A 16,668-nucleotide genomic window follows, 5' to 3' on the forward strand; every position below is an offset into this window, starting at 1 on the left:
AGCAGAATACGGTTATTTAAAAAAAATCAAAAAACCGAGATGGCTGTCACTACAAAATGGCGGACTACATATTTTCTCAAAACTTCATTAATATGGGTATCAAATGAAAGGGATTGACTAGCACAATACGATTATTTATGATAAATGTAAATCCAAGATGGCTGCCACTGCAAAATGGCGGACTACATATTTTCTAAAAACCCTATTACAAATCCGTCAAAATTCTACCAAATGGCGGACTACATATTATGTCAAAACACCATTAATATGGGTATCAAATGAAAGGGCTTGAATAGTAGATCACAGTAGATCATGAAAAATTAAAATCCAAGATAGCCGCAATCACAAAACAGCAAATTACTTTATTAAACGGTTTTATTTAGCTCTAACTGTTCGTATGTATGTTTGTGTGTCTGTACGATTGTCTCACATTAATAGAAATTTGACCAATATGAACTGACCGAATTTATAAAACACCTTTATCTCTGCTGTCATTTTAAAACTGCTTATCTTGAAAAATCCAATTTGGCCGCCGCTACAAAATAGCTAATTCCATATCATCTCAAAAAAAAAGGTTGATTGAGATATGTGTATCAAACCAACGAACTTGACTTAGAGAACATACTATGTATTTTCTGCAATCCACTCAATATCGGTATCAAATGAATTTTTTTGACTGATAGAATACAGTACAATGCCTTTATTGTAGAGAAATATTCTAATGAACCAGATAATGTACTAAAAACTAGAAAACAAAATGAGTAAAAAAAACTTTTTAAAATAAACGGTTTATTTGTGATTAAACATAATAATGTACTAAAAGCTAGAGAAAATAATTAGGCAAGTAGCAGTTAGAAGTTATCACACCTCTAATTCATTAGTCTAGGGCATTGATAAGACTAAAATAAAATCGTGGGGCACGTTGGATTTCCATTATCCACAATTAGTAACTTCATCATATGTCCCACGATAAAATAACGAACTCGACAGTTGAACAAATATTTTAAAATCTCCAACCGAATCAGAAAATTCCATTGCTTCCTCATAAAAGCAGTATATCTACAAACAAATAATTTATTGAGATTTGACGTGATGTTGCCACTCCAGGTGTGTACTTCTGTCACCGTTGACGTTATGGGCACCTTACACGATCAAACTGATTGACAATAAGTGTCTTCAATATCGTGACAGCTAGGCTTTCGACATCCGATCTAACCTCAATCAATATTTTGCCGCATTACACGGTCAATATCGCCCTCAACCAGAGACAACGAAAATATCCGCGATGACTACTGGCGACATTCGAGTTTGGGATCCAAACTATTCTCCATCAGATTAGAAGGCTAAAAGGCAATTTTTAATTGATAAAATTTGAATGAAAATATCTACTTGATATTATTTAATTAGTTGAAGTGCGTAGTCCTAACTGTAACTTAACCTGTTTCCTCTGAATTTTAAGATATTCCTACTAAAATTTATTATTATTATATAACGTCAATTTCGGACACAATTTTTGTATGAGATTTTCTCACCACTTGCAGAAAAAAAGTGATTTGCATTCACATAGAATACTAATTTGATTCGGAAAAGTTAATTTTCATTCATAATTTACACTTTGAAACTCGTTTTTCCTTCTCAAAAACACATCATAATACTCGCTTCACAAATACAGACTGTTCCTTTCAGTTTCAGAGATGCCAGATTATTTATGTTTGCGAAAATATCTTCTTCTTCTTCTTCAATGGCACTAACGTTCCTAGAGGAACTTCGCCGTCTCAACGTAGTATCACTTGCGTCATTTTTTATTAGTACTTAGTTGAGATTTCTATGCCAAATAACACGCCTTGAATGCATTCTGAGTGGCAAGCTCTAGAATACGCGTGATCACAGTGCAAGTCGGAGGAAATTTCTTTGACGAAAAATTCCCCCAACCAGAACGGGAATCGAACCCGAACACCCGGCATGTTAGTTATGACGCTAACCACTCGGCCACGGGAGCACAGGGGGAGCGAAAATATATGCAAGTTATATTATCTGCAAGCAAATGTTTTTATTCCATAAATAAGACTATGACAGTAGAACCCCGACTATCCGCGAGCGGGTGATCCACCGTGCGTTTCTTTTTGGTCCTTTAATGGGTCATCCGCGATTTTCGTTATTCGCGGTGAGTTTACCCGACTATTCCGCGGATAATCGGGATTCTACTGTAACTTGAATTAACACGTGATGTTTTTTCACCTGTGATCTTCTCATTCTCCAAATTTTACAGCGGAGTGTGAAGAAACACTATTTTGCTATTTAAAGACAGTAATTTACATTTAATGCGTCATTTTTCTAATTGGACAGACCTGTAATGCTTTCATTTATGATTCCTACAATTTCAGAAGTGTATAAATTTTAATTGCAATCGCAAAAAAGACTAACAAAAATTAAATGTCCGCTTGCAAATATGGCAACTCAGTCTGGAAGTCCGTGAGGTAAAACGTCAACATCATGCATCCATATGAAATGTCACGATATTGATGCCCGAAAATCAGAAAATCCGGATTTCTGCGTTGTCGGCCATGTTCAGCTGTCATTATGCTCTCAAATGTCATCATATTGTCAATAAAGTTGACCGTGTAAGGTCCGCTTTAGATTACCGTCGTTCCATATTGGCTTGATATTAGCACTCCACCAAGCGATTATCGACGTTTATGCGTCATTATTGTTTCTAACAACTGTCAGCCTTCGGTCTCGTTCAGGTTCACCGCATCGATTTTCGCTGGCATTGAGTGATTACAGTAGAAAAAAAAATCAAATAAACCGTGGCTGTTTCGTGGGAATACCTCACTGCGCTGAGCTCATTGGCAATGTTTTATTCTCATTACAACCACCCTTCACTCTTCCTCATTCATAAAACAACAACTATCCATTCTAAATGCGAAGCGCTGCGCATTCTCACCGGTGATGATTCACTTATTGACAGTGACAGCTGGTTCCCCAGCAGGGCACGCTTACAGTTTGCCAGGTGAACTTTTTCGACATTCACCGAACGCACCTCCACCCACCGAGACAAGTTCACGGACTTTCGTGCGTTATCTCTGTCTCCGATGTTGTAGTCAATTTTTAGGGGGAACCATTCAAAGTTATTGAAAAAAATAAAAACGAACAGATAACTAACTGTTATTGCATGTTCTTCGGGCGATTCGTGTTTTGCGCAGCGTTCCGTGACAGCTGCGTGTCCCGATAAGGAGCACCCCCCCGGAACAAGTGCAGAACAACAACGCGAAGGTCATCGTTCGTGTGAGGTGGGAATCAGCAGGAACAAGGAAAATAAAACATTGTCATGCTCGCGTGCTCCCCCTTAGAAGAGTCTGACTGCCTGCACGCAAGCTTCCATCCAACAGGGAATCACACGTTGCCCTCAGTCCACGCGCGAATCAATTATACATCTGGACGCGGAGCCAGCACTGTTGTCAGTCGTAAACCTATCGATTTTCGTGGGTGGTTTTGGTCCACGCTGTCCACGCCTACCGCCGATTATTTCTGCTAGTGCCTCGATTTGGACAGCGGTCGCAAAGGACGCACTGTCAATGCTCGAGAAGCTAGTTCTTACCAAAAACATTTTCCAGACGGTGATTCATAACACGATCGTCGATCGTAAATAGACTTTATAGCTTATATACCGGTGGGGATACAACGGCAGAATACAGATTGGTGCGTGGACCATACCTCTGTAGATCTGTATCCGATGGTAGCATCCGGGAAGTAATAATCGCACAAGGTTGTGTAACACAACTGCAAAATTCCAGTGTGGTTCTGTTTTTTTTCAAATGTTTTATAGCAAAATCGCTAGCGGTTACACTTTTATGAGTAAAGATACTTTTGGGCTTCGGTACCTTTATATGTAGGTACCGTTCTGAATCATATTTCGGACAACATCATATTTCGGACACTTTGTTCTAATATCTTGAAATGCTTAATGCACTGATGATATAACTATCAAATTAATATCACAATTGCTTCTTTGGAGTAATCCCTTGGTTTCACTATCATTTCACATGAGAACTACATTTGAATTATAACATAATCGGCAGAAATCTTACAACACTACTCATTATCGTTTGGGTTTGACGTTTCCTTAGCGTGAGCACGTAGAATTTACCCGTTCATAAATATTTAAATTTCTCCCGTGTTTCATTAGTTCTCATCATCATTAACAGTTTACTGTGATTGCTTGGTAAGTGTTTCGCAGTTGACTATAAAATATAATCAAGCGTAATGTAATTTTCGTCCAAAAAAATTACAAAATAAAGTGTCCGAAATTTGAATTCAATCTGTCCGAAATTTGATTTAGTGTCCGAAGTTTGATTTTTATTCGCTTCATTTGAAAAGCATTTTATTCGATGATTTTTTTATCTTTTCAATCAAATAGGTACCAAAGTAGAAAACTTAAAAGCATATTGAACTAATTTATTAAAAATATCAACCAAATAATACCTGTGCATAAAGTTTAGAGCTGTTTTCTGCATCATATGCCTTAAGCGTACGAAATATGATTCAGAACGGTATGTGAAACCTTTTCATCACTGAATACCTCAGTCATGACCGAGATCATAACAATCATAGAAGTCTCATTATCACCATTACAGTTCCCTTCACTCGAGGTGAAGCATCAGAGCAGGCGCGGTGTTCTGTTGTTAGAATGACAACGCTAAACGGCGCTAAGCGCCTTTATTTCATGTTTTTTCGCCATGCGATGCTTTCCAGCACCGTGATTGCTGCGGCTAATGACAAGGCCCGCTACGATTCGGCCGCCAGTAGAGCGTGAAAATGTGTGTTGTGGTTGCGATTCGTCGGTACGCCAAAGAAGCGATCGAAAGACGACAGATGTAGGTACCACAACTCATCATCATCATCATCAGAGTCGTTATTCGAGAACAGTACCTTGAAGTGTCACCAAAGGGAGAAAATATGAAACCGCTTGCAGCGGGATCCATTTCCCGTTTCATTGCCACGGCGGAATGTTTGGATCATGTACCATAACTTACCGCATAATTTATGGGGGGTAATGTGAAGTCGGTACTGCCTTGGGCAAGGTAAAAAAGTGATTGTTCTGTTGATGTACCCGGCGGAAAGCCCTCCTCGAGAACACTATCAGCCTATGAAGTGTTGTTCTTGAGAATTGTTTGCCACAATTAGCGAGTGACATTCGAATGAATCACCGAGATTGCTTGAGATCGAGAAGATCATCTTTCGCAGCAAAATGCGTTACGGATGTGAAGGATGTGGCACAATTATTACTAAAAATAGTTTATTCAAATTGTCTGTAAATTGCAATGTGCATACAGTTCTGGAACAAAAAAAAAGTGTTCATTCCTAATTTATTTCATCAACGTGCCAAAACTCTTTCAAATTTCATTAAACATGACACCTTTCATTGAAGTTGGGTTTTGATAATCTATCAAAGGACTCAATAGCAATTTGACTTTTATGATAAAATTTCTATAAAAAGTAAAATCTGGAAAAAGTTCGAACAATATGGTACTGTTGCAGATAAAGCAGGCCGTGGACACAAGCGATTTTCAACCGGTGGGGAAGGGAGGCGATCTGGCGTAGTGGTAACATCCATACCTCTCACGCAGAGATCACGAGTTCAATTCTCACTCCCGACATTCTTCCAAAAATGGAAGTAAAAGTGACGGACCAGCCAAAATGTGTTGAAAGTCACTATAATAAAGAAAAAAAAACGGTGGGGAATTCCCCCCTAGTGGGGAATTTGATCATCAAGAGGGGGGGATTTGTGCAAGGGAATAATGCATAATTACTTCACTTCAAAGATGACAATGAATAGCAAAAATTGCCACAAAACCTTTTTGAATACGCTAGTGAATATTTGCGATCCTCGGCAAATACTTTCCAAATCTGAAATGTAATGTTCAAATGAACAACTTCACAATGCTTGAAAGACTTTCGTCAATGTAATGTGATGATGGAACAGACGACGAAACAGTACAGAAGATCATTAAGAAGGAAATTGAAAAACATTCGTCAAGACTTTTCACCTTTTCAGCTTGAAACATATTTTCCTTATATCAAAGAACAATATTTGGACATGGTTTGAAGTATCTTCCGACTGGCATTGACGAAAGTTTCGGATCAATTTCAGAACAAACTCATCGATCTACGAATGATCGATTTTTATCATGATATGCGAAATAAGCGTTACGAGCGTTGTTGTCTTTTCGATAGTATTATGTGAATATGGATTTCCTACAATGCTCCTGATGGAAGCAATGCATTTCCTGATGGAAGCAAAACACCATAACAGAGTGGATATCGAAGATGACATGAGGTGTGCTTTTCGACAACGTTCTCACGAATTACGATTTTGGCGGAAATCGTTCAAACGCAGATGCCTTGCTGACTTTATATACCTTTTTTGTAATCAGATATAAGTATAAAATAAAAATTTGCTGCGAACATAACTTGAAAACCGTTTGTATTCTATTATTTTACAGATATGCTTGCTTACAAAATACTGATAGGGGAGAAGTACTGGGATTCATTTTCGTAAAGGAGGGAATGAAGCCAAAAAGGTTGAAAAACACTGATCTAACGAGTGCTGACGTAAGATTGCGTCTTTTGGGAGTATATTGCTGGTACAAATTGAAAAACATCACGCATCACTAAAATTGACCGATTTCGAACACTTACACTGATGGGCGGAAAAAATCCATCCCATTTGAAATAAAAGTGTTCATATATTAGAAGTTTGTTCAAACTTTTCGGAATTCCATTCAATACTAATAGGAGTACCGGTAAGTTTCTTCGTTTTTTTTTTCAAAAATTAATGCTTAAGTATCGCTCATCGCTAGTCACAACTTTTTCCCATTTTTCTGGCAGTTCATGGTTCCCTTTGTGGAAATAACCGGCCGGTTTGTCGGCTAACCACGAATCGATCCAATTTTTGACTTCATCAAAAATCATGTTGCATCGATCGAAAATGGTAGTAATCGGACGGAGTAATTTCTGGAGAATACGGCGGGTGAGATAGGACCTCCCATTTCAGCGTTTCCAAATATGTTTTGACCGGTTTCGCGACATGCGGCCGAACATTATCGTGCTGCAAAATAACTTTATCGTGTCTTTGCTCGTATTGTGGCCGTTTTTCCTTCAGTGCACGTCTCAAACGCATCAATTGTCGTCGGTAGAGGTCTCCAGTGATGGTTTCATTCGGTTTCCGAAGCTCATAGTACACCAGTCCTAACAAATAGACAGCATAACCTTCTGGCCGTGGATATTTCGCGCGGCGGTCGATGTTGGTGCATGGGCGGGGTATCCATACGTTGCCCGACGTTTAGAATTGTCGTAATGGACCCACTTCCCTTCGCCAGTAACGATTCCATGCAAAAAAAACCATTCTTTTATGTCATTGGAGCAGTTGGCTTCAATTCATACGGCACCCAATGTCCTATCCTTCAGATCATTCCCATTGCTTTTAAACGATCGGATACTCCAAGTGTATCTACAAGTTCTTGTTGCATTTGTGACGGATATTGATCGAGTAAAGCTCCCAATTCTTCGTCTTCACCTTTTTTGGCGGTCCGGAACGTTCTTCGTCTTCCAAGTCAAAATTGCCACTTTTAAACCGTGCAAACCACGCCAGGTTTACCCACCTTGTTGTCCAAAATCGCCCATAAATTCTCAATAGGATTCAAGTCGGGGATTTGGGTGGCCACATAATTGGTTTGATCCGGGCCGATCGGCAGAATGCTGCTGTTTTCTTCGCCTACACTTTGCTGGAAGCTGTAGTTATCCTCCAGCCCCATTTTCAGCTTGGATTCTTCCAGGTTCTTGCACAAAAATCGATGTAACCATCGCTAAGTTTCCCACGAGAAACAGCTCCACACCATGATGCTTACCATTCATAGTCGGTTGTAGATGCCGGTCCTGGAGGCCCTCGTCGCTCTTCCGCCACATTCGGAGTCGCCTCTTCTTGTTAAACAGACCAAATAATGCGCTTCCAGAACACCAGCGGCTTGTTCGCATGGCCCCTCACAAACTGAAGTGAAGTTTCTTGGTGTTGCTGATCATCGGTCGCTTCTTGGCGAAATAGCTCTTCAGGTTTCGTTCCATCAAGCGTCGTCCAATGGTGCGATTGGAAAAGTTCGGATCCAACCTTTCTTCAATCACCCGAATGGTCGTTCGTGGGTTTTTCTTCACTACCGAGCATCTGATGCTTTCGAATGACTAGCTGGAGCACACCACGGCTTACCTCAGCAATGTTTCGTTGATACTCCTACGCTGTAAGTCACGCACAATCAAATTTCGGATCTGTGTTGAGATTTGCTTTCCACTCATATTCCGGAAGCTTCCTCGACGTCCAAAACACGCCACTACGCACAAAAAGTTAATTAAACAGATACGAAAATTATGTTTGTGTCAGATGTAAAAAACCAGCTGTCAAAAACGAGAGGTGCATCGATGAAGAAAACGCGGTAAAACAAATTTACGCAAATGCATTTTTTACATGTCATACCCGAAAAGTACTCATTTAAGAACAAAAATCATTTTTTGTTTATTTAAAAAAAATCAACGAAGCTGAAATGTTATCTCTAATTCGACATCTAGCTAACTGGACAGACCTGTAATGCGACACGAACAGTGGAACATTTTCGCCGCTAAATGGACATTTTTGTAAATATCGAGTTTGGGACCCAAATTATGGCCCCAGATTGAAAGTCGCCACCAGACTTCGACACTGTCCCACTGTCATCGCAAATGTCCAATTACAGGTCACCATCGCCTCAAATGCGAATGCGACACTGAGTGGTGCCTCGGTAGGTCGAATTAGAGATAACTTACTGTACTTTGATGTATCGCTCAGTCATTTACTGATTTTACTGATTTACTGAATTATAATCGTGTACATGTCACATGGTTATCATATCTATAATTAGCACATTACACAGTTGCCGTTCGCCAGTATTCCTTCTATACCATTACATATGGTACATTCACACAGTAGCCATTTAGGCGTAAGAGTTTTCCTTCTGCTCTTCCATTATCCAGTTGGACCACCGGACAGCGGAGACAGTTGATTGATCATTGTTGAGTTATTTATAGAACAGCAGCCCGATGTGTCTTGCAGAGCAGAGCAGTTGTATGGATGAATCGATCTTATTTCGACCGTGGATCGATCTCCATCTCTGATGATTGTTGCGTGGACGTAGCTATTCTGTAACAACACAAAGATGGTCAATGAGGGTCCTGAGTTTTGAACTCACGATCGATCGCTTACTAAGCGAACGCGCAACCAATGTGGCTACGGAGACCCCCAAATGCGGCTCTTGTACTCACATTTATTGCTCAGTCATTGCCTTAAGGATTCACGAGATGTTTGTATCAATCGATTTATATCTCGAGAACACAAGATAAAGATAAAATGTTCCATATAGTTTTTCATGTTGAATGGCATTAAGATTTCATTTTTTATGTTACTCTTCTTAAATGGCTACGGTTCCACAAAGAATTGAAATTTCATAAATTTTCAAAAATTCATACCTCCATTTTGGGGAGTTTGCCATGGCCACGGCCAAAGTTGATGGCAAAACCATTTTTGAAAACACTCAGTTTTGTGGATTTCACCGTTTATGGTGCCTTTAATCACGAATGTTCCACTCCGTTCGCCACAACTACTTCAAAATGAGGTATTTCAAAGCAAATTTCGACGGTTTCTTCTTCCGTTTGAAACGGTCATCCACAGCAAACTTATTCTTACCAGTAAAGTAGTCCTATCCCGGCAACTGCTCAAAATCCGCTTTGATGTAAGTCTCATCATTAATGATGCAGCACTAATATTTCGTTAGCAGTCACGTGTAGAGTTTGTGGGCGCGCTGGTGTTCGTCCTGAATCGAGAAGTTCTGCACCTTGTACCTTTTTCAATCCGAATCGTTTCTTGGCCCTCTGGACGAAAGTTTGAGAAACATCAAGTTCTTTGGCTTCTTCTGTAGGAGCCTTGAACCACTGCGACCATTAGTTTGATCTGTTGTAGCGCACTTCAGTTTGCTATATATGCATTGTCAGGTCGTTCCATCACTTAAGAAATAAATGATAGTCACCTTAGGGTCAGGAGCGTCCGATCAATAGACTCAAATCTGCATTCTACAATTTGAGTAGGCTGCTTGTTATTCTGTTACAAGGTGTAATGAATAATTTGGATTGTCTTGCTGTTGATAGAGTCCTCCCGTTGGCTTCAAGCATCGATATTTCCAGATTTTGAGCACTGATTTCCGGCATGTAGATCAGGGGTTTTCAGATTTTTTTCAAGGCAGGGCACTTTTTATAGCAAAAACATTTGACGGAACATTTACATTTTTAATCAATAAAACAATTCCTAATTGCATTGACATCAGCTAACAGGGAACAACTCTATTTCGGTTGCGCGTCTCAGATACACGACATCTGACCCAGAATAAAAAAGATAAATCACACAGCACAAATTTCCCGCGGAGCACCATTTGAAAAACCCCTGATGTAGATAATCACGATAAGGCTCAGGCCCAACGAATTTAGTTTTAGATCCGAATCTTGCTAAGAGATTGACTTTTTCATTACCTTCTACATCGCAGTGACGAGGCACCAAGTATAGATTAACATCGTTAATAGCAGCTAGTTGTTTAAGGAAAAAATACATTCTCAAACTAGCTTTGCATTAAGAGCCGCTTGGCTATCTGAGAAGATACATATATTGACATACCTGTATTTTCTAGCCAAACAAATATTCGTGCATGCAAGAGTAGCATGTATTTTTGCTTGAGAGATTATAGATCACAGTTCTTTGGGCATGTCTCGCGTTGAAATGTTTGAATTTAGCTTGAAATTAGCAATCATCCGCTCTCTCGGTTTTTTTGCGCGTTATTCCCGGTTTTCGTCTAGCTCCTGGCTTGTGGTCCACTGTCAAACGTTCTTGGAACTGGTTTTGGGATATAATCAATAATAACATCTTGAAAACCACTATCTCTTAAGGTTTTCACTTTCAAAAAGTTATTTAAATTCACTAATTTAGATGATTCCACATCTATATCATGTACTAAATTTTATCATTTTTCAAACAAAAGCAACAGAGTCGTCTTATGTGGCGTTCTTTTCAATGCAGAGCCAGTTAAAGACAAACCGAGTCCGAAACAAAACAAAAACTATAACTCTGTCATTGTTGAACTTCGACCATATGCGTAGAAGAATTTTTTCCATCAAACATGATCGTCTATCACCCCCTGAGAGATTCTGAATAAATTATTTTTTTCATGTGAGAAAAATTGTTTTCTAGTTTTGAGGGGAAGAATCAAAAATTATTTTTTTTCTTTTACAATGAAAATCGAAAAAAGTGTATTAAAATACAAATAGCTTTTTTTTGTTTCGATTATATACAGGATTCAATTATATACCGTGGAAAGGAATCGGAGACAGTATATAATCGAATCCGCCCTGTACTGAGTTTGCATAATATGCGTTTCTACCCAATTTTCGTAGCATGTCTCATTTTCAACTTTTTAAGGTTTCCTCCACTATTGAAATTAGAGTTGTAGTACTACGTACAAATCAACCATTACGAAGATATACCTTCATTAGAGCTCAAAGACCCTCAATGAATCGAATTTGCGAACAATTTGCTAAATTTATGACAGCACAAAGGCTAGAAACATTTAGAACCCGGAATTACTAAACCAGCTGTATCTCGGGATTGGTTAAAGGTACATTCATGAATTTTCATACTTTTCTTCGGATACCTTCCAACAAATTTGAGCTCTCTGTTGGTTAACCTCCGAGGCCATTTCTTTCCACGATCTCTTCATTCCTGTATGTAGTACTCTTTCACATACGTTTTTGCCAAATCAAGAACTTCCTGACAAATTTATCATCAAAAACAAACTTAAATATGCTGGGAACAGTGGCTCTTTACAATTTCAGGCATCGGAGTTGTCCAAAATCCATCTTCCCTCATTTTTCGTCATCCATCAACATGCATCCTTCGTACTTTGTCAAAATCTTGCTGTACAACTTTCGAGCGCTTGTTTTGGCCACTAGATTTTGCATGAGAGCCCTGTTTGGTTGCTTGCAGGCACAAAAATTCAATAACCTTCTCGCATTCTGTTTCTCCGGATGGTACTTTTGGTTAAAATTGTGCTTTTGGCGATGTCGTAGTCCAAGTGTCCTCAGTTTCCCATCGTAAGTTCTACTACGAGCGTCCTATGGTCCATCCGAACAACAGTTATACGTTTATGAAAATGTTTGAGCACATTACACATGGTGGATTAAAACACTCTCAGCGATTTCGCGATTTTAGTACCTGACCACGCCGGATTTTCAATGTGGGTGTACAAAATCGAATTTCTTCTCTTGGCTTCCATCCTGCACAACTTAGTCAAAACAAACGAATCTACGTGGAATTTTTAACGTCCAAAGATACTGGATTTTAAGACAATTTACTGTCAAAAGATTTCAGATACGCCTACTACGACCGCTGCTATAGAATGAACAGTGATTAAGGATTCTGAATGTTTCAAGCTTTATAGTCACGTTTTCGTAATTATACCAATCCATCGCCAACATAGCACAATGACAGGAGGCAATTCCCAACCAAAATATGACAGGAAAAAGGACTTTCTCAGGAATTAGTTAACCGTCCAATAGCCCACAGGGACTCTTTGGTCACACCATATCGCTTGAACACTAACATTTTCCTCGTTTAACAACATTTTTAATGTGGGCCCGAATTCCGATTTGTTCACAATGACTCGGTATTTTATGTAAATTGCGAAATTCTTCTGCGATGCGTTCATTTTATATTATCATCTTTCCAACATACCAGAGCGAAGATTATATAACGTGAACTATTTATCCTCAAGTTTGGAAGGTTGTTGGTTGTTTGTTTTTGAGAGACTCTCAACTTCTTAGTTCACTCGCCTCTAAGTTTGGAAGGAGTATAAACACAAATCATTCTTGGCCCAATCTTTTTCAGTTAAACTACTGCTAGTTCATAGATGAATTTATAGCGTTATCCGACAGTTAATGTTACTTTGGTTTTTCTTTTAGTCGAGCAAATGAAAATTTCTCCCAAACTTCCTTCGATGTAGCAAATTTCATCATCAATTCTTGAGCAAATAAAACGACACACTTAAGCTCTAGATTGCCAATGAATGCACCAGTCTGTAATACTCGAGCAGCAGCCTTAATGCGTTAGCAAAACAGTGAAACGAGCGAAACGCCAATAATTTCCATTCTTCGCGTTTTCATGGATTATTGCCGATAATTGGATTGAATAATTGACCATCCATTATGGATCTTTGGATCTCATCAATTATAGTTGGCAAACACACACACAGATGAATGGCTTTCGAAACGCCACGATGAAAGGCATCGTTAGGATGCCAGCATTCAATGCACCCAAGAATAGAGCCATACTCGTCGCAATATGTACTCGCCCAATGTCGGACTCAAATGCGCCCTCATTAGTGTCCACTTTATTGCGCATCATGAGCGACTCGAAGGCCGCAATATAGATCAGAGAACCAATAGATTTAACAACCACCCGATTTTGCATCATCTCCTGAAAATGAAGGTCGGCTTTGGCGAGACCGGTAGCGATTAAATTGACATTCGATACAAAGCGGATACGCGACAAACGCGCGCAAACGACGAACACTCATACTCGCACGCCCTGATGCTAATGAGATTGCAATGGATTAGTCAGCTGGCGGCGATGACATCAGACGGGGATAAACAAAAGTTGAAATGGTACCCAAGGACACCGAATGGATGAATTTCACTCGCTGAATTCGCCCGTCTCTGCCCAGCACGCGACGACGCGCTGTCAAATCGATAACTGGAGTCATGGCCTGCTGGGTACAGGTGCGCCAGCAAATGTGGCGTTTTTTTTACAGTGAACGTTTGACGTCGCTTCAAGTTTTGTTTTTCTATAATAAATGGGAAGAGGAGGGATGCCCAGCAACAAATGATCCATTATGGTTATTAAGGGTAAAATGTTCTACCAACTTGTGTAAACATATTTGTGTATGCTCGGTATTCATTAGTTCAGAGTAGAAATTAGTAAATGCTCGTGGATTGAATTATCGAGCTTTGCCGTGCACACGCCGGACCGGTAATGAAAAGATTAATGAACCAGTCTTAACTCGAATAACTGAACACGAAAAAACCACTTTTTGTCCTCGATGAAGGTGTAGGCGGGCCATCGTCACCATACTTGCAATCTACTTGAACTGCTAATGTTCACACTAATGCTTTCAACTCGGTTGCCAAGCGTGGGTGAGAATATCGAGACGTTGAACTCAATCGATCGATTTGTTGAATAAAATCAGGTTAACAGCTTTCTTCTTCCATTTCTTTCTTCCGTTTCAGAAATTGGAACAAGAGAAGTACATCCTAAAACGGCAACTGGAGATAACCTCGAGTGAGAACGATGCCATCATCCTGGAGCTACAAACCGACATCAAGCAGTTCCGGCAGAGGCTGGAGGCGCAGGAACAGCTGATGCGACAGATGGAGCGGGAGAAGAACCTGCTCATCGAAGAACTGACCGCCCAAAATACCCGCCTTTCGAACGAGCTGAAAAAATCCAATGCCACCGAGCAGCAGCTGTCGGCGCAGCTACAGGAGATCAGAGAGCAATGCAATCGGCGGACGTTGAGCATACAGGACCACGTCAACAGCCTGGACAGTCTGAAGAACGAACTTCGGATGATCCTGGAGAAGAAGAATGACCTCGAGCATCGGCTGCACATGACGTCGACCGAAAAGGAGAACTTGTCGATAGCCCTGAACGAGGCCTCCGAGAGGATACACATCCTGGAGCGAAGCACCAGGGAGCAGGACACCCAGTATCAGATGACCGTTCAGACGCTGGATCGGCTCGAACGGGAAAATGGGACGCTCAGCGAGCGGCTCGAATCGTTCGATTCGCAGAAATCGCACATAAGCGACCAGAACCATTCCTCGCTGATGCAGGAAATGAACGGAGAGGACGATTCGATGATGATTGGCGTGGCCGGGTGCAAGGACGAAGCGACTCTGTTGCTCAACAAGGAAGCACAGTCGGTGTACAAACAGCTCAAGACGCTCTGCCAGACGCTGAGGAGTACCCACCATGATGACGATTCGGGTGAGTGTTTTGAGAAGTCAATATGACTTTCGAATAAATTCAATTATTCAAATTCAATTAATTCAATTATTTCCGATATTGTAAAAAGAACCTATGAACAATTACACAGTTGAGTGGTGCTAGCTATTACTGTCTGTTTAGTTTCTTTCCTAGATATATCTCTCACTAAAGCAATTTTGCATTCTGCGGTCACGTCGACTTGATTTGAGCAATATTCAACCGGAAATCAAACTTTTTACGCAATTCGCGCTGACAATTTGAGCTTCGTGTTGTATTTTTATGAAGCGGTTTTTTTTGTAATATTGTTCAGCTGGTTCGTCACTTTTTACTTCCATTTTTGGAAGAACGTCGGGAGTGAGAATTGAATTCGTGACCTTTAGCGTGAGAGGTATAGATGTTAGCACTACGCCAGATCGCCTCCATTGAAACGGAAATGCTGAGGGATTTTCAGGTGGAATAAGATTTTTTTAAATTAAAATTAAGAATTAGAATCAACTTTTCCGTATCAAATATGTCTTTTAGTGCTAAAGTAACACATTTGCTGCAAGTGATTAATAAACACTTGAACTAAGACTATATCTTATAATGAACTATATTACAATGTAAAAATTTTCGTGGAAAACTAGGAAAGGGCCTGGCCAGGTAAGGGAGTAAAACGTGCCCACGAACCAAATGGCAAATATTATATAGGACATCAAATAAGAAATTTTGGCGGTTTTTTTTTTGTACCCCTATGTGGTTTAACATATGGTCTGTGGTGAAGAACGTACTTTTTCGTTCATTTCACGCCATTTTCATCCATATTTAAATGAGTTCTTACGGCTTTTCTAGATATTTGTGATTTTTTCAGATTTTTTCAGTGTTGCGCAGTACAAAAAAATATTTTTTTTATATTTCCAAAGGGCCTGGCTGGGTAAGGGAGTAAAAAGTGCCCCCAAACCAAATCACCAGCTGTATGGAAAATATTGTATAGGGTACTAAATATAAAATTTTGACAACATATATTTGAGTTCTTATATGCTACAACAGAGGATCTATGGTAAAACATGCACCTTAGTGTACATCTTACTAAGGTGTATCGATCAATAATTTCAAATAATTTTTTTATCTATTTTAGGTATATGTAATTTTTGTCAGAATTTTTAGAGTGTTTTTCGCGGTACAAAAATATTTTGGGCATTTTTAATTTATTTTGAATTTAGAGACTCAGTACGGCTCTAATATTTTTTTCAAATTTTGTTTTTATATGTCTTTTAATATGCTTCGGATTGTCCGATTTGGGTCAAATATGCACCGTTTTGTTGGAAAATTATTAAAAAGATCCATTCTAAAGGTAGCTTCATAATGCCTCTCTCAGTTGGCTGGAGAAATTGGAAATGGTAAGCGCAGTTCGAAACGCGATTCGGAAATATGGAGGGGCGAATGTAGCTTCAGAACAAAACAAAATTTGAGCGAAAACCATGTCCTGTGGACAAAACTTTGGACCGGAAAATCATGCGTGCTTA

The 16,668-nt window shown here is 39.7% G+C and overlaps 1 protein-coding gene across 7 annotated transcripts in view; it reads left to right on the forward strand.

The window, feature by feature from the left end:
• LOC129775213 (bicaudal D-related protein homolog) overlaps positions 1-16,668 on the forward strand; it is a 102,238-nt gene that overhangs the window by 81,819 nt on the left and 3,751 nt on the right. For 6 of the 7 annotated variants that reach the window (XM_055779611.1, XM_055779614.1, XM_055779613.1 and 3 more), the window contains exon 3: positions 14,404-15,163. In XM_055779611.1, the coding sequence (XP_055635586.1) occupies positions 14,404-15,163 (760 nt within the window). Of the gene's footprint in view, positions 1-6,648; positions 6,804-14,403; positions 15,164-16,668 lie in introns of those variants that run through there. The other variant, XM_055779617.1, reaches the window with a different exon arrangement.

Source organism: Toxorhynchites rutilus, chromosome 3, assembly GCF_029784135.1.
Source record: "Toxorhynchites rutilus septentrionalis strain SRP chromosome 3, ASM2978413v1, whole genome shotgun sequence".
Taxonomy (NCBI): Eukaryota; Metazoa; Arthropoda; class Insecta; order Diptera; family Culicidae; genus Toxorhynchites; species Toxorhynchites rutilus.